Here is a 22,014-nt window from a genome sequence, read left to right on the forward strand (position 1 = left end):
CCTGGCTTGTTTTAAAGAAGGAGGTAATGTCTTCATCAAAAACAAGGCTTCACTGCTGTTCCTGAAGCTTGTGTGTGTGTGTAAATTACTTTTGCCTCTACTATTTTTTGTTGTTTTAGAGAAGAAAGCCCTCTTGAGTCCAAAGCAATTCTGTAGTGTGGAATTCAAGATAGAGAAGATGATTTTTCCTTTTACAACAAGATTGCAAGCTGTTTGGTGTTTTGATGAGTATCTTAGATTTCTCATCTTGTATCTGAAAAATTATGATTGTTAACTGTGCTTGTGGTGGTCTTGTTGCATCATTAAGTGAGCAGCTCTATCTTTCCAATTGCTTCAGCATTCACAGTTTCTAATTACTTTTCCTTTGAAACACCCCTCTACTTAAGCATCAGAAGAGCAGGATTATTCACAGGCATTATCTAGAGAGAAGGTGAAAATTACATGTGTGTAAATCACTTCTGTAGGGAAATAGCTTGTAGAATTCTTATTTATTGACCTCTGTTTTTTCTTTTTTGTTTGTTCTGGTTTTGTTGCTATTCTAGGGGTGTCCCTCCCTTGTGGTGATTATCTTGCATGTTGTTTTAAATTTCTTAGGGTGAATTTTAGCTCTTGAGTTGATACTTCCCTTTGGTAGCTTTGTCCCCTGCAAATTGTCTCCTGCAAATTTGGAAGTACTGAACAGAATGTTTGGCAAACAACATTTATACTCGGCAGGCTTTTGGCTGATGGTGGCCTATTCAGCAGCCATTTGGAGGCTCTACCTTGCAAATGCTAGCTTCAAGTGTCAAAAAAACAGTGAGAACTAGGAGGGTTCTGCCAATCTTGAGTTGAGACCCAGGAGTAAGAAACTTTGAAGATAATCACATCAGAGAAGCTGCACTCGGTAAGTAAAGTTCCTGTCAAACTTTGCATGAAGTTGGAGGGAGCTGCATGTTTGTTTGCAGATGATCAGACCTTTGAGAAGTGAAATGAGTTGTGAAAGGCTATACCTAGAAAATACATTTAGAATTAGAAATCTTTGTGTAGGAAAGGTTAATATTGTTGCTACTTAGTGAGCTATACTGTAAAATAAGAAATTGCAAGAATTTAAGCCAGAAAAACCCCAAACTCTGATAGTTTTTAACTCTAGGTGGAAGTAAAAGGTAGAAATACTCTGCTGGTTTAACTTTCAGAGTTTGTTACAGGGAAATTGTAAATTCCCTTCAAATTCAATGTTCTGATCCTAGTAACAAAAGGAAATACTTTTAAAGTAACATACTGTGTTTTTCAGTAGTTTAGAGATCATTCAGCAGTTAAAACATAGTGAAGACTTGTTCCAAACATCAGTCACTAAGATGTCAAATCTCTGAAAGCATGTACAGTATGTTTGTCCACCTGGTGTCTGTGTGTGTGTGAGTGGGGTGTACATGTGGACTTAATAGCCACTTACCAACTTCTGAGCTATCTCTTTTCTTCCCTTTTCTGTCAGTTTGAGAGCTGCAACAGGACACATTCAAACCAGGAAAGGGTACAAGTTTTTCATATGAGTCCCTGGAGAAATTGGGTTATTGTAAATTCTGTTATCAATTTAAGCCTTTAAAGCAAGTTCAGTGATCTTCCTAAAAATGTCCTATCATTTAATGAGGAAAAGACTTCAAGCAGGAATTCTTGGGTTAAATTCTTTGGTTTGTGTGGGGTTGCAGATCTGACAAGATTATTTGCCTTTTCTATAACTGTTTTACTTTATTTTATTTTCATCTTTTGCTATGCTTCTCTTGTCACAGAGGCCTTGCATATTTCTGTTCCCAATCAAATAACCAGTAAATAACCCCCATGGCATGGAGGTTGGAACTAGATGATCTTTAAGATCCCTGCCAAACCAAACCATTCTATGATTCTATAAACTGGACAAACCTGGTGGGGTGGGGTTGGTGGATTTTCTTGAAGTTTACCAGTGTCCAATGCCTGTGGCCATCATAAATAGATTTTTTAAAAAAATAGACATTTAAAACCAAATTGCTCTCAAAGGAATGAGATAGCTACAGGTTGTACTCAAGTACATACCTATTTTCCAAAATAAGGTGTTCATTAGCACACGTTTTCATTTATTAAGTTTAGTGTGTGTCTGAGTCTGTTGGCTGTCTCTAGCCATCTGTTAAGTTCTGCTGTCATCTTGAGTGTTTTTAGTTTGTGTAGGCTTGCAAAAAATACTTACTTGGCAGAGAATTTATGAACTTGATCTAAAAAGCCATGAAGCATCACACTTTCAATAACTTACGGGAATACAATTTTGCAATATCGTTAATTTGCAGGCATAATCAGATGGAACAAATGACATTCCGCAGGTCAGGTTCCTTAGGTTCTTTAATCTGGGCATGCTGTGAGTTTTTGATGGTCTCTGGCTTACCTGTTTCAAATATATCTGATATTGGTGAGAAGAAGAAATACTGTTATTTTCCTTTTGTAAGGTATTCTGGACAGTGCTTCTAGAAGTATATTCTTCTGACACAGCCATTATGATTTTTCATGTGATAGTAATTTATGGAGTATAATGCTTGGAAGTTTTTTGATAACTAGTTAAATTATAATTTGAATTTACAATACTCTTAAAACTTTATTTCTAAAAGATAGTGTAGATATGGCAATACTTTCCTGGAAGAATGGTAGGGTGGGGAAGCTTCAATGGGGGGATGAGGGGGAAGGAAAAAAAGGAATATAGAAGAAGAATTTTTGAATTGGAGAGAGTATTTTTTGAACTAGAGAGATTAATTTTCTTCTTAATAGAAATGAATATAAAGGTAAGACCAAAGAAGTGCGAAAGCTTGATTAGTTGAAACCAAGTTAGTTCCTCTTGATGTAAAAACTGGTTTGAACATCTTGCCTAATACTAGAAAAATCCATACTTTCATATGCATAGTTTCAGTGCATGTTTAAAATAAAGTACATGTAGCAAAGCCTGTGAGGCTGTAAGGTTCCTTACATGTGTTTCTCCTATAACAGGAGAGAGACTTTCAAAGATACGAAGAATAGGTAAGCAAAAGATTGCTGTTAGTATTTGTTGGGAATTGGGCCTCTGATTTCAGTCTCCTCCCTTGATGTCAAAAAGTGGTCAAAGTTTTATTGCTTGCTTCGTGCTGTGATATAAAGTAAAAGATTTTGTGGGCATCTTAATAAAGCATAGCTAAACTTGGATGCTGTTGAACCTAAGAGAAGGTAGCTTAGGCATGCTGGAGTTCTTCATATTTTCTTGCAAGTTTCTTTGGCATTGCTTTGTGTCTGGATTTTTTTATACCTCACCTCTCTCTTCCTTTCCTTTTAAAATTCTCTGCGTAACATTTAGAGCTTTGATAGCTCTTTGAGCTGCACTTACACACACCTTTCTCAGGTGACCGTGTGGTCTTCAGTATATGAAAGTGGGACAGAATTTTGCCTGGAGTGTTAGCCTACCGTTTTCATGAGGCAGCAAAGGCAATTTAATGACTTGCTGTGGTCAAAAGGGCTGGTCCTGTGCTCTTTCTTGTGCTAATGTACAGAAAGTTGTTATTCTTTTTTGCTTGGGTTAATTATCTACAGGTTTGGTGAGCTGGATTGGCACACTGAAGAGTCACCAGAGACATACATAGGAGTATGTAGCTGAGAGAAGGGGAGGGAAAGACTGCCACTTGATTGGTATCAGTGTCTTGAATTGGCTGTTTCCTCTTTGGGGACCTTCATTCTTTGAGAACTATCCAGTCCAAATGATATAGCCAGCCCCTTATTTATTCCCCTAGTGGTTGCTGAATGTTTCTGCCCCCGTGCCCCCCATTCTCGCCCCCCCCAAGAAAGAAAACAAAAAAAAAAACCCCAAAACCAAAGAATGGACAAACAAAACCTTTCCTACCCCTTACTCTCTGAATCATGAAAAACTTGGGGCTTAAAAATAAAAAAGGTCCTGTTTTCTAGAGGTAGGTGCTCTAGTTTATTAGTCACATCTGTATTTCAAAAAGTAATGAACAACTCTTAAGTTCTGATTTGAATAAATGACTAAAAATAAGGATGCTTTTTTGAGGACTTAAATACTTCTTCAGGATAGTCTCAGTTCTTGACTTTTGTTAGGCTGAACTAGCATTAGCACTACTGTACGTTTTGGTATAGTACTTTTGGCCTTAACTGAAATATGGTCATAGAACACCATGTAAAAATGAGACGGATTTTGCTTATTGAAAGGAGACCATTTCTTTTGTAATTTTTAAATCCACTAACTTCCTCCCTTCCCTTCCCTTTGTAATATGCCTATTAGTGGACGCAGTTTTAACTGGTCTGCAACAGTTTCATTTCTTGTACTGGTGTTTTTAATTCCCTCTGTAGGAAGTCTCCGGTCTTGCAGTTCATCAGACTGCTTTAGTAAAGTGATGCCTCCAAGGAAAAAGAGGAGACCTGCAGCAGGAGATGATTTATCTGCTAAGAAAAGTAGACATGATGGGTATGTCATCTTACCATGAGCTAAGACTGATGGAATATCTAAAGTTGAATAGCTGATATGATCATGTTTTTAAATACTAATGGAAATGGTGTTCAAATTTGCTTGGTTTCTCAGTGTGGAACCATAGCCTGTGATTGAACTGTGGGATATTGATAAACACATCTAGGGTCAGTTTGCATCTCACCTTTTTCTAGTTGTACAAGAAGCTTGTAGGGAACTTCTCCTTGTTTTGGTTTGCCAGCTGTCAAAATAGACGCACTTGTTTGTTCAAAACAACTTCTGAGAGATACAGTAATACCTTTCTGTATACATGCATAAGATCTGGATTGGGCATTCTCAATCTACAGCCTGTCAGAAAAATGAATGTAGTTGTAGCCTACTCAGCTCTTACTTGAAGTCCTGCTAGTCTCCCTCTGTCATGTTGTGATCTGATACTGATCATGTAAGGAAAAGGTGAAGATGGCCCAGGCAAGGTGGTAGCCAGTGGTGGAGTGGTGACTGAGGCGGTGCTGCTTAGCTTCCCTCTGGGCGACAGAAGCACGAGTGGGTTATAACTGTGCACAAGCAGTGTATTCTTTTGACATAGGTGTTGCAATGCTGAGACTTCTGCAAGCATTGGATTTTCAGTATGTATATGTTCAGTCAGCCTCAGTCATTCGGAAACCATTGAATGTGCTCCTTGTGTGCAAGATAGTTTCTATTTATGCACACTACATTCAGAACTTGTAGGAATACAGGACTGTACACTCCTGCATGATAGGCGCAGGACTGTCCTGATGTTGAAAAGTGATGTATAGAGCCAGAAAGTTCGGTTGCCACTTCATCAGTCAGTAGAATTTGAGCTCTATTACATTCATGTATTACCGGTGACTCAGAAAACATAGGCTTCCATAACAAGTATCTTCAGGAAGGTGAAAAGATGCACTTCTCCTAACTGTCAGCCTGACATCAGGCTGGGTGTTTTCCTTTTTATTCTCCAGCATGAGTAAGAAAAATGCTGGTAGCCAAATTAAGCCTCTGCTTATGCCTCTATAACTCCATTGTGTTTAATAGGGTTGCACAACTGTAGCTGCACTGGAATTTATTAAATGATCTGTTGATGCAGAAGAAAAGAGATTTCAACTCTCCCTTTCATTGCATGCGTAACACTAGCAAGAACAAAAAAGCAGTACATGTTCTTAATATTTTTGTTGCTTTTCAGAAATAACAAAAGCTAAATAGTTGATAAAGAACATTATATGCATATCTTAGAATAAGCTGTAATATGGAAGCAAAACGAGGACAGAATGTTTCTAGAATTGTAAGTAGAGAGGTTCACAAAATTTAACTCTACTTTTGACTGTAAAACAAAACAACCCCAAACCCCTATAAAATAAGGTTGTCTTTAAATAAGAGATACTGATTTATGTAATTCAAATAAGAAAATGATGAGAAACTGATTTCTTAGTTTATCAGCAGTATATATTAATAATTTCTAAGAGCTTTTTGAAAGCATGATTTGAAGGATTTTTTTTGTATATCTGCCTTTCAGTTTATAACTAATGGATCTAGTCTTCATTCTACTGCCATTTAAGGCTTTTTTAAAAGGAAGTCCTCAGTCTGCTTTTAGAAGTGGAGGTGAAACCAGATCTGCCAGTTGTGGGCCACAGGGCAATATTCTCTGATGTGGTTCCAATTTTTGTCTTCCTCTTTAACTTCTAAGGGTTTTTAGGCCTTCTTAGCTTCCCAGTGTATAAGTTCATTTTGTTTTGGTCTTCAAGAAAACAATTTTTATTTCAGCATGACTGGCAATATGAGATCATTTGCTGAACATTCAGCTCAGTCTTGGACCTCTCTTTCAAGGAAGGATTTTTTCAAATTTGGCTTATGCCCCTGTAACTCTCTGTGAACAAGCTAAACAAAGAGCAAGCTGTCTTCTACTTCCATGCCTGTTTGTCAGGTGGAGCTCATGCTTGTAGTGTTTGGTCTTTGGAGGTCAGACATCTCAGTTTGTCAAGCAGAAGTCAATCTGAAATCAGGAACCTCTACAGGAGTGTGCTGTAGTAGACATAGTTAATAGTTAGCAAAGCCATTTTCTCTTCCATTGTATGCAGAGAATGCAGTATACAGTAAAACCAGTATGGCTAGTGCAGTACCAGTTTATGGAATAAGGGACTTCTAGGCCCAGTTATTTACCATTGCTGCTGTTTTAGAGGCAGACTTCCTAGAAGCTGTGTACTAGTAACTTAGGATAAACCTTCAAGGGACATTAGCCTGTGTGGATTCTGTATTAAGCAAAAAAGATAGTCAGTGTCTGTTCTTGAATGTCTACTTTCAATGAAAAAATACAATGTGTGCTCTCCAGAAGGGACTGTATTTCATAACAGAGATGATTTGTCACTTCAGATGCTTATGGAATGATGTAAGTTTTGTATGTTTCTCAGTTATAGTGGCAAACTTACGGGGCAACATTAGCAAATAAATTCAGTAATTGCAAGTCTCCTGTTTGCTTTCAGTGAAAAAATACTAGGTAGTAGTCTGAAGATTATCAAAGAAGTGTCATCATTAACCATGTTATCACAGCAGAGACCAGATGTTGATGATTCCTCCTGGTCTGTCCATACAAAGAAAATTTATTTTTTTAATCCTTTCATGGATAGTTTTGTTGGGTGATATTTTCAGTCTTCATTATTTGTGGTGTGTTCCTATAATCTCTTCAATTACGATAGTAATATTTTTGAGATATGTATTCTTTCCACAAAGTTTATTTCAGCAGGGCTCTGTGCTGAAAGAGAAGATGATTTCTAAAGGCTCTTAAAACTCATCAATTTAAACATGTCTGATACCAGGGAGCTTGTAATAGCCTTCACCCTCAGTTCCAGGCTGTTAGGGATACAGCCTCATCTTGGAAGGATTAGTGGAATAATGACACTCGCTATTGAAGAAAAGCATTTACAGGAACAAATCTAGTTGTTTGTGAATTTATTTGGAAATGCTGATCTCATGTATAGACTGATTCTGGAAAACAAAGATTCCAAACATGTTCTTTTACATCCCACCCTTATATAATAAGAGCTTGAATTCTGTTAATTAGTGTTTATAATGTCACCTCGAACACAGTGTTTCAGTGGGAGGGAATTTTTATACCAGATGATGTATAATGAAAAGAACTTAGTGTATTCATTTCTGGATCACAGTAAGATTTATCCTGTCTTAAAGAATAGCTATTGGAAGTAGACAGTCTAGCACGCACTCACCAGAACATAATGACTTGAAGACTTGGTTTGTATTTTCCTCTCAGTATCACAGTCATCTTTGTATTTACAACTCTCACAGTATAGGGTATTCTCAAATTGGAGTTAAAAATACATTTTCTGTACATTGCTTTTCCATCACTGTGTTAAGGATCTTAGGAAAGATGAAGCAAATTTGATGTAAAGATACTTGCTAGATAAGAATATAGTCCTCACTGTGTAATTACCTATTGCTGTATATCTATTACACAATCTCTACCCAAATACTGGCTTTTTCTTAGGGAAAAATAAGCTGTATAACATAATGGCTTTTCTTCTTTCTGATAGTCTTATTTAAAAAATAACTCTACTCCTTATTCCAGAATCATGCTGAGGGCAAAAATCTTACAATAGTGGACATTTGGACCTTAGAAGGATGAAAACTAGGAATATTTATCTGCTTCCCTGAAAGTTATATTTTCAAGCAATTAAGTGTAGAGTCTAATTTATCCTGGATGTGTACAGACCACGTAAGGGCCTATTAACATGAAAAACAGATTTTCTTTATTGAGTAATAAAATCCACAGTCTATAGTGGAGAAACATAAATTTTGAAAACACAGTCGACACACTATTATTAACATGGGAAAATAAAATGGGAGTGTACTAATCTTGGAGGTTTTCAGAACCTTTAGCATTGAGAATTTTTTTTGTTCTGTTGTCATTTACTAACTGGTTTAGTCCTACTCCATGCAGACAGCCTGTGTTACCAACTGTCATAGATCTTTAGACCTTATTCCTTGAAGTAGAGATTTTCAAGTACGCGCAGGTATAATTTTCTCTGTTTCTACACCTTTTCAGTGAACTTCACTTAATAGTTCTGAAGAAGCTTAAACTGAACATGTGACTATCAGCATGTATGCTGTTACACATACTGCTCCTTAAGCAAGCCTGATGAAGTTCAAAGCATTAATTTAAAAGTTTACTAAGCCTTTAAATAGGGAGAGATAAGGCATAGTCATTCATAAAACTTACCAGTCAAGTAAACTTGTCCTGAGGGTTGCTTTAGACAGTCTGTCATGCTTTGAAATAATAGAACATCTTTCTTCTGCCCCCACCTCCCTTTTTTCTACTACAGTATTTATGAAACTATTGCTAAAATCATAATTCTGAATGAATAGGTAAGGTTTTATAAAAATACTTTCATTGTGCTGCACTGATGAAAATTTTCAGCCAAAATTTTAAATTAATTAGAGTTAATGGAAGTAGTAGGAGACATCTTCAATCAAAGATTTGCATCTTTCAGAATGTAATCTGAAAGCAGTTACTCAGTTGGAAGTTCAGACAAAAGGAGGTGAAAGTTTTGAATAAGTTCTGGTTGCATAGAAACAAAGTTACTGTTGGTAAGTTTCTTAATGTTTTCATTTGGTAAACACTGACCATCTGAAATGAGCAGGCTGTAAATCTTCCATGAGGAGTTAACTTTTGATTTACCATAATAAATTGTACCTTTTTCTTTTTTTGATTTTTTTTTTTTTTAAATTTTTTCCTCCCCTTAAATGAGCTATTACCAGCTTCCACAATCAAGAGAATGTTTTGTGTGACCTAAACTCCGTGCTTTTACTGGTCTCAGTTTGAATATTCTGGAGCCGCACAGCCCAAAGTTGCCACTGTGGTAGGTGGAGCTCTAACAGATTCCAGTACAACTGAAGCATGCTTAGAGCAGGAGTACCCAACTTTGAAGGCTGCAGTAGATTGGAGAGAACTACTGTGACCTTGTTCTTTTTGCTGGCAGTGACCATGTACTCTTACAATGACTTGCCTAGTTGCCCCGTAATAGTGGGATGGAATATACATGCTTTTGCTTTCCCACCAAATCAGTTATGAATGGAGGAAAATAATCTGTAAAAATACCAATAATTGTGTATTTAAAGAAACATTGAAAGGCCTAGACACTCAGTTTCTTTAATTAGTTTGTTTAGTTTGTTTACATCTACCTATAGTACTTCCAATTATAGACTACATTGTCTCATCTTTATTGCAGGGATATTACAATTCCCTAGCTCATAAGAATATTTCAAATACAAGTTTAAAAATGGGTGTTAGGAGTCAGCTATTATGTCATCTTGGAGATGCAAACATTTCATGAGAATAACTTCATTTAAATGTGGTTAAGTAGTTGATAGCACTTTTATAAAATTTAGGCAGCTTAATTTCATAATGCTTTTTCCATGCCCTGTCCCACATTCTTTTCTCTCTCTAGTTGGTAGAAAGAGATAGTAAAAAAGAAAAAGCTAAATGGTCCTTAAGGAGTTATTGGTTATAATACAAAGAAAACATTTTTTGAAGTGTGCTGTCACTGTCCTGACACTGACAGTGTCATGCTAAACTAATAAAATCTTTTTTCAAGTGATGATTTTTCTGAGTCATTGTAGCTTCATGTGTGTCTCAGATGAGAGACAAATGTATACTCTTTGCCCATAGGTAAATTTTTTTTTTCCTTGCCGTTCCTGATGGGCTACATGTCAGGGTTCAGAAATGGAAGGGTAATTCTAAACGCAAAGGCTTGGAGTTTGTTGTTGTGCAGTGGTGATAGGTATAGCAGACACTCTGGGAAGAAGTTCTGCATGCACCTTTCTAGCTCTGATGATGGAGAAAACACCGTTTAGTGTGTACCATTTGTACCAGTGTCAGCATTGTCTGACAGTGGTACAAATTCTGGTACCAAAAGTACCAGGTGTACTCGTTGGCCCTTCCTTTATGGAAGGTGTCTGTGGGTTTTTACTCCTCTCCCTGCCCTACTTTCTTTGTTTTCTCCTCTGGACTCTGAGCAGTATGTGCTTTCGCTTCTGGTGACTGAAACTCTGCAGGTTCCTCTTACAGACCATCAATGCATAAGCAAATTACTAAACTGTAACATGGTCAGCATAATGGTTGTGCATCTGTGTGAAGGTGCTGGTGCTGGTTATCTTGAGGAAGCTGTGAGATGTTGCGGACTTGTTGTTTGAAACTCGCATATGTTCAGTACATGTTTGGTGCTCCCAAAGTATTCCAGTATCTACCCTGTGCACTGTGGCAGTTTGTACTTGTCTGCATAGCAAGACACACTGTCCTTAGCACAAAGACAAGGCACATCATTCTGCAGTATGTACAGAGAAATTCCAAAGATATGAGAAATATTCTAAGATACAAAATGGATGCCAGACGTCTCTGACAGTTTGTGTTTTCCTCCTCTGCACATACGGTTCTTGAGACAATCAAATCTGTACTAATGATAGTTCAGAGGACGCAGTCTTTGGCATCACCTTTACTCTGTGCTGCCAGCTTGGGTTTGCTGTGATAACTGAACCAAGTTGTCCTAGGCTGTAATCTCAGATACTTGTCTACTTCACTTGTATCTCCCTGCTCATCTTGCTTCACGAAGCACTTCAGGGATTAGGAGTCTCTTGCTAATAGAACAAGCTGGTTTGCCTAGACTGGGGGAATAAATTCATTTGGTGTTTGGAGTAAGCAGGGAGAGAACAGGCTTCATCTTTATGCATGAGAGAACACCAATTCCGTGGAGGTCTGCATTGGTGTTACTTGTTTCTGTTGTATTCCTTTTCAAGGGATCCTTGTCTTGCAGAATATGTCATCTGCTGTTAGTTCCTTTAGGTTGAGAGAAAGGCATCTGAGATTCATCCAGCCATTTTTGTTGCATGGTTTTATACTTGTGGCTGTGCATAGTCTGTTATCATTACAAATGTGATAGGGTGTACCTGCACTTTTAATGCATGTCTGGGTAATTAGCTGGTAGCAGAGACTGGGATAGCTCAAGATTATATCCTTTCTGATTTTATTTTCTGAATTTGTGAAGTAATTTTTCTTACTGGCACAGGTTGGAAGATATGTAATCAGTTCTAGTTTCCCAAAAATCAAACTCCAGTGGTCACATACTGAGCTTTTTGATCAATAAGTTTGAGGCCAGAGCATTTTGCTTGGAGTTGCTTAGCCATATGTTGGGCACATGGACTTACTAATGAATATTGTTGTTTCCTGCAGTTCTTAAACAATGACCTTAGCCTTAAGCACAACAAATGACTTTCAGTGCCATATCAGTCCTATAAGAAGTTGCTATGCGTAGATGCAGTGAATGTGTAAAAAGGGCTGTTTTTTTCTGTTCTTGTTTGCTATTTCTTTTACAGATATTGCTATCACTGGTGTCTTGGTTCAGGCTACAGTATTTAGCTTGCCACTTGTAGATGCAGGAATCCCTTTTCTGAAATACCTGGATGACCTAGAACTCTGTCAATAAGTTTGTTTCTTGAGGGTTCCTTCCCAAATCCACTGTTCACAGACTGACAGCTAATGTGTTGTTTAATTACATGAACAAGCAGGGCGAGGCACTTGGTTATCATCCATTTATAAGAGAAAACATTGAGTCTTGTGATGAGTGTCTGTCTTTGGGAACCACATTAGCTTTGCATGTCCTGGGTTCCAGCAGTGCTCTTACAGACTTCTTGAGTGAATAGAATAGAATAAAGATGTTGACTAGTTCCTGCTAGAATCAGTTTTCAACTTGTATTCCAGTTGGTGTTTGTCACGTTTGTTTGCTACAAAAAAGGAGATAATGAATAATTAAGACTTTTGCCAAAGTGGCAGAATGCCTCCTTTCTTTGTCTCAATGTTGTTTTTTTTTTTTTATTCCTCTGAATTCAGAATAGCCTAACAAATAATGGATAGGTCTTTCATAACCACAGTTCATTCTGCAAGTGTGAGAATGTTATCAGACTTGGTTTTTTAAAAAAAATAATTGTTCCAACTCTGACTTACACCTTCTGGCTTAGTTGTGTTCTTACTGGGCAATGCTGTCAGCCTGTTTCTTTGCAACTGCAGTAAAGCTTACACAAAGTAGGTAATTAAAATAGAAAAAAGTATTTTCAGAATGAAAATGAAAAAAAAAACCCTACAACTTATGGGTATATGTATACAAGTGTTTCTGAGACATGTATGGCTGGCATTTTTCTGCATTGTTTCACTTTGTTGCAGATCAGTGTGTTTCAGTACAGTGTTAAGTTTTCTTTCCATCTTGAAATTTCTTAAGAGCCTCATTTGTATTTGTCTTCCAATTACCTATTTATAATTTTTTTTCTGGCTAGTATTATTTCTCTAATGGTTAGTTGCTTTAAAGGAACTATGATAATAGACATGAAGTTCTTTGAATTGCTGTCAGAATGATCTGTATGCTGTTAACTTTTAGTTACAGTTCCTCATAGCTGATAGCCGAGCTAGGTGGAGGATAGTGGGATCAGTATACTCTAAACTCATAAGTATAGACATCTTTTATATGTCTTTCTAGAGGACAAAATGGTGATGAAATCAACTCCAAATTAATTTCGTCAAGTTGTTTCAGAATTCTTCTTGAACCAGTTACCCACTTTGTTGTCCTCCCCCAGCAGGGCTTGACACTGTAAGAGGAAGGGCTGCATGCTCGGAACACTTACAGAGCCCTTCTTGGCTACCTCCTCTATAAGCCGTTTGTTGCTTGACTTTTTTCAGCCTTAATGAGTGCAAGCTACTTGAGAGTCATGGAAATGGATCAGAGAATGCATATGCAGCAGTGAACAACTACTTGGACTGCTGAGTTTCTTTCCTCTAACAGGCACAAATGATACTATCTCTGTTTCAGGGAAGTCTAAACAGGGTGGAGTATCTGATCAACTTCTGCTATGCCTTCCATGCTTTAGGTGTTTCAGATAATAAATTCAGGAGGCTTGTACTTCATTCAGGAAACAACACTATAGTTAAAATTCCTTATGCTTCTTGTTGAAGGAAGGCATTACTTTGCCAGTCATCTTTGGGGGGAAGGGGCTCTATGGATCTAGCTTTTCAGCTAACTGTACCCTGTGATGAATGAGGTTTTTTGAGTTATTGTCAGTGAGGACCTGTAACCTGTTCTCTGTCATTCTTTTGTGCTACTGACTTACTGGCTTTAGAATAATGTAAGTGTGGGTCATGTCTGTTTTGGCCTTTATGCCTTTTATAGGATTTTTTTGAGGAGGCAAAAAGAGTATGTGAAGTTCTCCTTAGTTAATAGTGCAGAGTGCACAAAGTATGTGTGCATCTACAGGTAGAACTTGTGTTGACCCTGACATGGAATTACTCTGGGTTTAGACCCAGAGCAGCTTAAGTTGCAGCTCATCAGTTGACTGTGGTGACTAATGGCATGCACGAGTCTCTTACTTGAACTTATAGAGAACAGTTTGGGGTTGAATTTGAACTAGTCTGTATTTGTTGTAAAGAAAGTTCATGTACATGGATAATGCTTCTGAATCAGTTGAAGTGTGACAGACTGAGCAAACGCAGTAGTTAGGTTCAGTGATTCTTACTCTGTTAAGTAGTGTCCCAAATGACTGGATATGAGGATAGAATGTTGGGTAAACTGGTTCATGAAAGGCAAAACCAGTTGCTGCTTGCAGTGGCTGTTGACTAAAAGATTGCTTTTAAAAAATTGATGAATTAATTACTTGCTTCTCTTTCTTTTTTCAAGTATGTATAGAAAATATGATTCGACTAGAATAAAAGCAGAGGAAGAAGTCTTTTCAAGTAAGAGATGCTTAGAATGGTTCTATGAATATGCAGGTAAGGGTGAAATGCAAATTTCCTCCTAATAACAATTTAATCTACATTGGTATATAAAAACTGCATTAACCGAGCTTTTCCAAGACTGAATATAAAGGGGTTTTTTTTGTAAAAGTCTTAAAGAAGCTTTTCTTGTGTTCTGTGTAGTGTTAAGTTGGAAGAGTTCTAGGGGCAATTTTGTCTTTGTCTCTATTCTATAAAAAGAACACAGAAGGTTTGTAACTTATTTTGGACCATGTATACTTTACTATTCAAAGCTACAGTTAAAGCTGTACTTCTGTCCAAAATATTGTTACCTCTCTGGCTTTAGAAGTTCCGTCATCTGCCATGTTAGTGCTGAATAGTACAGAATTAGGCTTCAGGAGAAGTGTGTCTTTAAAAAAAACCTCCAAAACCAGTGGGGAAGGTCGTCACATTAGTTTTGTTCCTGCTCAGTCCAGTGCTTATGGTTTCAAGCAAAGTAGTGAATAAATTCAAGTATCCTGTACTAGTCTTGTCTTTATATAGGTTTCCGTCACAAGTTATAGGGAAGGTAGACTGAATTATTTATTCTTGCCCATGTGTATGAGAGCTTTCTTCAGGCATTACTTCTAGAATTGTTAACTAATTCTTTAATAGTGAAGTTGGTCATTGTATTCATTTTTTTACATGTGGTTTTCTGAAGGGGAGAACTGGAAGTATGGGGAAAAATGATCTCATGACTGTAAAGACCAAAAGGAAATTAAATAGGTGATTGACAAAGAAAATAAGGTCATTTTACAGTTCTCTGATGCTGTCTTGGATAACAGCTTACAGCTTGTTCTGTTTTGTCTACTTCTTAGGTATAACGAAGGCTGACTTAATTTGGTGTAATATAATTTTATTATAAGAAAAAAATATTTTATAAACTAAATTAAATACTTTGAGATCTCTGACTGCCACAGACAAGTGAGGAGGTTCAGACAAATTCAAGCCAAATCTAACCTGTTAGATTCTCTGCCTTTCTGACCAGCTTTATTTATTTATTTTTTTCTAACTCTAGCAATAGGGATAACTCATTTTTGTTAAGAATGGAAAGAAGGGATAAAAGTGTATGAAAGAAGTTTCAGGTTTCCATTGGATGCATACACCAAGATAAAACAGAAAAGTAGAGTATGATTCTGTTTACAGTATTGAGTAACATTCTAAAAAATGAATTTTCAAAGAATAATCTCTATTGCGTTCTTGCTTCATAAGTCTTCTCCTTTATATATGCAGACAGTTGACACTGCATTTGATGTTTTTTTTTCCCTAGTGTGTCTTTACATGACAGAATTAGTCTTTCTAAAGACTGTTGTGTGCACTCAGAGAACTGTGAGAGGATGTAATGAGAAGATTGGAAAAGATATAATTATAACCTTGTTAAGTCTAGAATAGTAGGTCACCTAATAATAAAACATAGATTGATCTTCCCTTTATAAAACCTCTTTTTCTGGCACGTGTGATCTTTATATTGGATGAAAGTAGGCATTTCAGCCTCTGTTTTTTTCCGAAATGTGCACTTTTAACTGTAAAATAATTCTAACAAAATAGTCCAAATACTTAAAATGTACTTAAAAAAACCAGAATTGCACAGTACAATTCTTAATGCCTATATAATTTTTTCAATAGAATATTGTAGAAGTTACAAATATCTTGATTTAACAGCATGTTTTAATAGTAGAGCATTTTAATAGCATCTGTGTTTTAAATCTTTTTCTCCTTTTAAGTTGGCAAAGAAATAGCTGTAATTCAAGTCTTCCTTCCCCTTGCAGTTACTAAAATTCAGATAATGTGTGGCCATGGTATAGCAATATAAATAAACATGAGCATGAGGTTTTTATTTTAGGCTCTTTTTTGTAGATAACAGTATATGAGACAATAAGGAATGAGATTCTGGGAATAATAACGTTGTATGCCGTATAGCTATGGATCACATTTTTATGTGATATGGTCTTGTGATAACAGTAGAGTTTCAAGCCAAGAAATGAGTTACACTAACCATTGTCCTCTCATTTAACTGTGGTAATATTACATGGATGTTCTGCTAGTCTTAAATGCGTTCTTAAAGATCTTCCAAGATTATCTCAGTAAATGGGTAGAGTAAAGGATATTGGCAGGAATGAAAAGTTGTTCTGCAGTTTTTCTGTTTCCAAAGGTGAGATAAAGATTTAAGTGTACTGATAGTAAGCGTGGTAATATTTATTGCATGTCAAAACAAACAAAAAAAACCTGTATGGAAATTCAGGTTGTACTGTATGATTGCATTTCTTTTGTGCTGTAAATGTCAGACTGTTTTAATTTTCAGAGATAAGTAAAATGCATTTTGTTTGCAGGCACTGATGACATCGTAGGGCCAGAAGGTATGGAGAAATTTTGTGAAGACATTGGAGTTGAACCAGAAAATGTAAGTTCAAAGTCCATTCAGAAGATGCCTAACCTGTTATGATGTACATGAGCCAGTCTTACATCTCGTATTTTTCCAACAATAATTAAAAAATTCTTGGGAGTTTTTAAAAAAATGAAATATAAACCAGGGCGGTTTATATACACATTTGGACACAACTTGCCTTTATTTAAACCCCAAACTGTCAACCTGTAAAAACTCAATTTGTCTTTGCTGCCACCCCTTCTCTTTCACTCCCTACCCCCCACCCAAAAAAAAAGAGATTTAAAAAAAGAAAAAAAAAAAAGTTGGTGGTTGTCTTTTCTGAAACAGAGACAACACTGAAGATTTAATGTAGCAACTACAAAATTACAAAGTAGTGTTTTCTTTGGGTTTTCTAGGAGAGGAAGGGATTTCAAATACTGTGAGCAATATTATCTCTCCCATTATGCCATTTCAAAATGCAAATAAGGAATATATATAATTACATATATATATATATTTTATATGTTTATACATAATTAAATAAAATTTAAAAGGGAATAGTTGTGCCTTTTACAGGCTTTTTCCTAGTGCCTAATTTTTGCATGTTGAATGGATATGCAATTCTTATCTTTTGCAGGATTCATAAAGCATCATTTCTAAGTAAAATGACAGTTGTGGTTTTGAAAGATTTACTGGAAATACAAGATGTAATTTGCTAATTTTGGAGTTTATTACAGTATAATAAATCCTTGAGATCTATGCAGACATTTGGGTATATAAGTAGGTTTTCTGATTTAGCATTAAAAACCATTTAGAGCTGCACTAACATTAGCTAGTTAATGGCTGAATTGCAAATTTAAATGACTTGGTTATTTTTTTCTTCTATTGTGCAGGGTCAGGTGTCCTGCAAGTTTTTCCATGTATATATCAAAAGTGGTTTCTTAAGTTCCTGAATAAGATAGTAATCTTATGGTATCACTTTATCTCAGTTTTTCGTTGGTTCAGTCTTCTGTGTGAGATGTGAAAAGGACTGTTTCCATTTGGGCAAAACTGAAGTATTTATGTATCCGCCTCTATTTTGATGTGTGTTTAAGTTAGTTCACCTAGCTTTACTTAACATCGGTTTGAATTACACTGCATGTAAATGAATCACACTACCTGTAAAATCAGGCAGGCTAACAGTACCCTGGGGTAGCTGGATTCAGGTGAAATCATTATTAGCTTTGGAATAATTGGATTTCAGAGTTTATAGATTGCAATTGTTCATCTAGGTAAGAGTTTAACAAATGTCAAATGTACCTTGTCGTCAAATTGGTACTTAAAATTTTGTAGTTGTTTTGGGAAATCTATTCTGAGCTTTTGCACCAACTCATATTCCTCATTGCACTGCTCACTAGGTGACTGTGCATGCTATGTTGAAGAAAGGTGACTACTGGTAACTTGGGTGGGTGTTCTCTCTGTATCTTTGCACTGTTATCTTCTCTTTGGATCATGTACAGGTTTGTCACTTTCAGGGTTTTTAACTTTTAAAATAGTGTAGCAAAGATCTGAACATCCCATTTATACAGGTAAAGCATTTGTAGTCTACTAAACAGTAGTTATTTGAAAAGCGCGTGGAACTTTTTGTTAATTCTTTTCAGTCTTCGTTTTTTTTTCTCTTTAAAACAGGTAGTTATGCTTGTACTAGCATGGAAATTGGATGCACAAAACATGGGCTACTTTACATTACAAGAGTGGTTAAAAGGAATGACATCGCTACAGTAAGTGCTTTGAAAAATTTCTTACCTTTGTTATAGTAAGCCCATTTTTTAAGAAAAAATACATTTTGATGTTTTGACTCATGACACCTAAAGCAGAGTGCTCTACTGTAGAGTAGAAGCCATACATTTTTTATTCTATTTATGGTGATACGGCCACTTAGAGACAACATGAAACCTGACAGCTGCATGTTTAAATACAGTTGGATTAAAATGTCTGCAGTCTCAAGAAAACAGAATTGTCATGAGAATTGACATTTTCTGTCTGTAAGGACATCTATCTTTGTCACTGGATTGGATCTGTCAGATACTGGTATGTTGTTAGACCATGTGTAGTTTAAAATGCTAAATAATAAAAACCATTTCTGTGACACTGCATTGTCATGTTCCCTCTGAGAGTTGTTTTCTCCAGTTGAGAGCTTATCTTCATGGTGTAATTAACGTAAATGTAGTTGAATAATCACATGTTTCAGAGAGACTTGAAGAAAGTCTCTCTGAACTTGTGTTTTGCCTTTTCCAGAACAACATCACTAAAATTGTGTAGGAGGTCCTGTATTTTCAGCAAAACTATAGAAGTACTGTTTCACTGCTGAGGTTTGGTTGTTTACCATGTATAGACAAGCTCTTAGTTTAATCTGTTGGAGAGTGAATTTTCTACAAAGCCAAACAAATTTTTATCAGAGTACCAGGGTAAGACTTTGCTATTTTATCTAAATCCATTTCACACTGTGGGTTTAATCAAGGCATTTTATGCAGACTCATAAACATGCCTTTGTACAGAGTGATGTGTTTTGAACGGATTGATGAGGATACATGTTAGAGATTCTTTAAAACATCAGACATCTGTGTAAGAATGCAGACTCTAAATTCACCTTGTGCTTTTCTTGTAGATGTGATACTACAGAAAAATTGAGAAATTCTCTGGATTACTTGAGATCCTTATTAAATGAGCCTACCAATTTTAAACTTATTTATAGATACGCATTTGACTTTGCACGGGTAAGTACTGTGAAAGACCAGCATCTGAAATTAAAACTGTCATAAGTAATGATTGAAAGACTGTATACTTTTAAGTACATTTCTCATAAGATACCACTCAAGATTGCTTCTAACAAGTGGAACTGTTTGCATTCTTAAAAAGTATATGCAAAATGCCAGAATTGGAAAAGTATATAGGATGCTTGATGTACAGTGCTTTAGTGTTTTGACATGTTTTGTTACCTCTCTGCTTCAAGCTATTTTGTGACTTCAAGGAAATAATTTAGGCTCTATTGTGTTGCGTATTGGAGCTTTGCCACTTAATTCCACTGGCTTTATAACTACCCTGGTTTTTCTTACTGTTTGAATTTTGTGAGCATAAACATATTTAAAACAGGAAGGCACTTCAGGCATTTCTGCAGGTTGTAAAAATAACTGATATGATAAAAGCTGGGTGTGATATAATATAAATACTGGTTCAGAAGACTGTTGGAAGATCATTATGTTCTCAGTATTTATTAAACAATACCCTGGTATCTATTGATAAAATTTTACCTAGTATTGGAACCCATAAGATTCATGAGACTATTCCTACTTAAAGGGAGCAATAAAACAACTTTAATTTTCTGAATTAACATTTTGACACGGAATTTGGACATCCATCTTGCTAATGTGATGGAATGTACAGAAGATTTTGCATAAAAATGATCACAGACAAAACTGAAGCTCAGATTTTGGTGCAGAAGAACCTAAAGCACCAAGAAAATTTACATCAAAAAAGTAACATGAGAAAAGTAATAAGAAATTGAACTGATAGCAATTCTGATATTTAAGTCTGTCATAAGTAACTCAGATTTGTGGTACATCAGCACTTTCTGCGTGTCAGCATGCAGAGATTTATGGTAGTTAACTTTTAACTAAGGAAACCTACAGCTGAGTATGACAGAATGCATGGTATTAGTATGAGAGGAAAAAAAGCCTTATCTTAATTCCTCCTTTGCTGTGTGAAGATTTATTCTGCCAGTTTTGCTCAACATAAAATGCAAAGGCTAGAAATAACTAACATTGCCAAAGAAGTCCAAGATACTGATGAAATATTTGGAGTAGATTAAAAAATGTTTTACTAGTAGCAAACCTGTGCCAGCTAATGGCCTGTCAAAGGTAAGTGCAGAAACCTAAAAAGAGGATAGTGGGTGGAGTTTTTTCAAGAGGCACAAAATTGATGTGACGAACAGTAGTCTTGGAAAATAATTTAAACATTGAGACACAGATGCTGTGACATCATTTGTGACAAAAAACCCCCAGGTTGTAGAACTGCAAGTCAAAGGCATATCAACAGGGAAATTGTCAAAACAATATTAGATTATTTGAGTCATTGAACTTTTAATACTGTGGAGCCAAGGGAAGTCTATAGGAGAATGGCATCCAGTAAGAATTGAAATGAATGCTGTCAAAGGCTGATATATTTATCTTGATGCAGCAGATGAATCTGTACACAGTTTTTATCAGAATAATTGAAATGATTAATAGAAAAAAAGCTGATGGGAGCAGTTTTGGTTTTTGATGCAGATGATTGTGTAATTTCCTTCCTAAGGGTAATCATTTCAGGGAAGTTGTCCGTGGCAAAAAACACTTGTCTAAACTTCTGAAATTTTAAGAGAGAATTTTTGAAAGTTTCTTTTGTGATTTGGTATTTAGAGTTAGTTTGTCAATAAAAAAAGCATCATCAAGGTTTTATGTGGCATGCATGATGTAAATCAGCATGGATTTGAGAAAATTAAAACACCATATGTTGGTATTAAGCACAAATACATTCCTCGCTCCCTGTTTGCCATTGTCACTGCCAAGTTTGAGAATGTATAGATGCATGTATTTCATGGTTTAAATAGGTCTTTTATCTGAAATACTGGGGAAAAAAAAATGTCAGAAAGGCTGTCTATCATCAATGTAAAACAAATACTGAAATTTAGCAGAGTTTGTAAATACATTCTTTCCACTGTATCCAGAAAAGAGTATGTAAGTATTTGGGATGTATGTTAAGAATTAAATTGGAGCATCTGTCATGGCAGATGTGCCATTAGGAAGTTGGAGGTGGGTATAAACGGCTTATCTGAACACTTTGTACTGAACAGTAGTTGGAGATGGAGAATGTAGAAAATTAACAATGTAAGGTAGGTAAAACCAGCATGGCCAAAGTAAAGGCAACAGAGCCTGATTTCATTAACACTTGAGTGTGTGGGAAGAATTCAGATATAAACAGTGTGGAAAATAAAATGTATTCCCACAGCAGTATGATTTCTGCCTAAAGGTGTTCGTGACAGAGGTGTGATGGACTTTGGAAAATGGATTAGTTTTTAGAACTATTTGATATTAATACAAAAATGCATTTGTAGCTTAATGCTATAACCACGTCATAAAAGGGTGGGTTTTTTTGTCCCATCGCTCACGAAAATCTGTTTAATTTCAAGACAACAAGTGTAGATGGATAAACTACTTAAAATAACAAAATGGAATCTTACGTGTACACATGTTACTTTTGAGATATGTGGAAATTGCGTTAACAAATATACTAACTTTCCCACTGATTAGATGCAGTGAATCTGCTGGGTACAGGTGATGCTTCTTTTCCTTGGCAGAA

The 22,014-nt window shown here is 36.1% G+C and overlaps 1 protein-coding gene across 15 annotated transcripts in view; it reads left to right on the forward strand.

Annotated features, from left to right (window-relative positions):
- Positions 1 to 22,014, forward strand: part of DCUN1D4 (defective in cullin neddylation 1 domain containing 4) — a 41,903-nt gene that overhangs the window by 14,177 nt on the left and 5,712 nt on the right. For 4 of the 15 annotated variants that reach the window (XM_074822524.1, XM_074822539.1, XM_074822529.1 and 1 more), the window contains 6 exons: positions 2,980 to 3,009; positions 4,327 to 4,441; positions 14,182 to 14,273; positions 16,607 to 16,677; positions 18,310 to 18,401; positions 19,289 to 19,397. In XM_074822524.1, coding sequence (XP_074678625.1) covers positions 2,980 to 3,009; positions 4,327 to 4,441; positions 14,182 to 14,273; positions 16,607 to 16,677; positions 18,310 to 18,401; positions 19,289 to 19,397 — 509 coding nt within the window. Of the gene's footprint in view, positions 1 to 714; positions 884 to 2,979; positions 3,010 to 4,326; positions 4,442 to 14,181; positions 14,274 to 16,606; positions 16,678 to 18,309; positions 18,402 to 19,288; positions 19,398 to 22,014 lie in introns of those variants that run through there. The other 11 variants (XM_074822525.1, XM_074822526.1, XM_074822531.1 and 8 more) reach the window with 4 other exon arrangements.

This window comes from Strix aluco, chromosome 4, assembly GCF_031877795.1.
Source record: "Strix aluco isolate bStrAlu1 chromosome 4, bStrAlu1.hap1, whole genome shotgun sequence".
NCBI classification, from domain to species: Eukaryota; Metazoa; Chordata; class Aves; order Strigiformes; family Strigidae; genus Strix; species Strix aluco.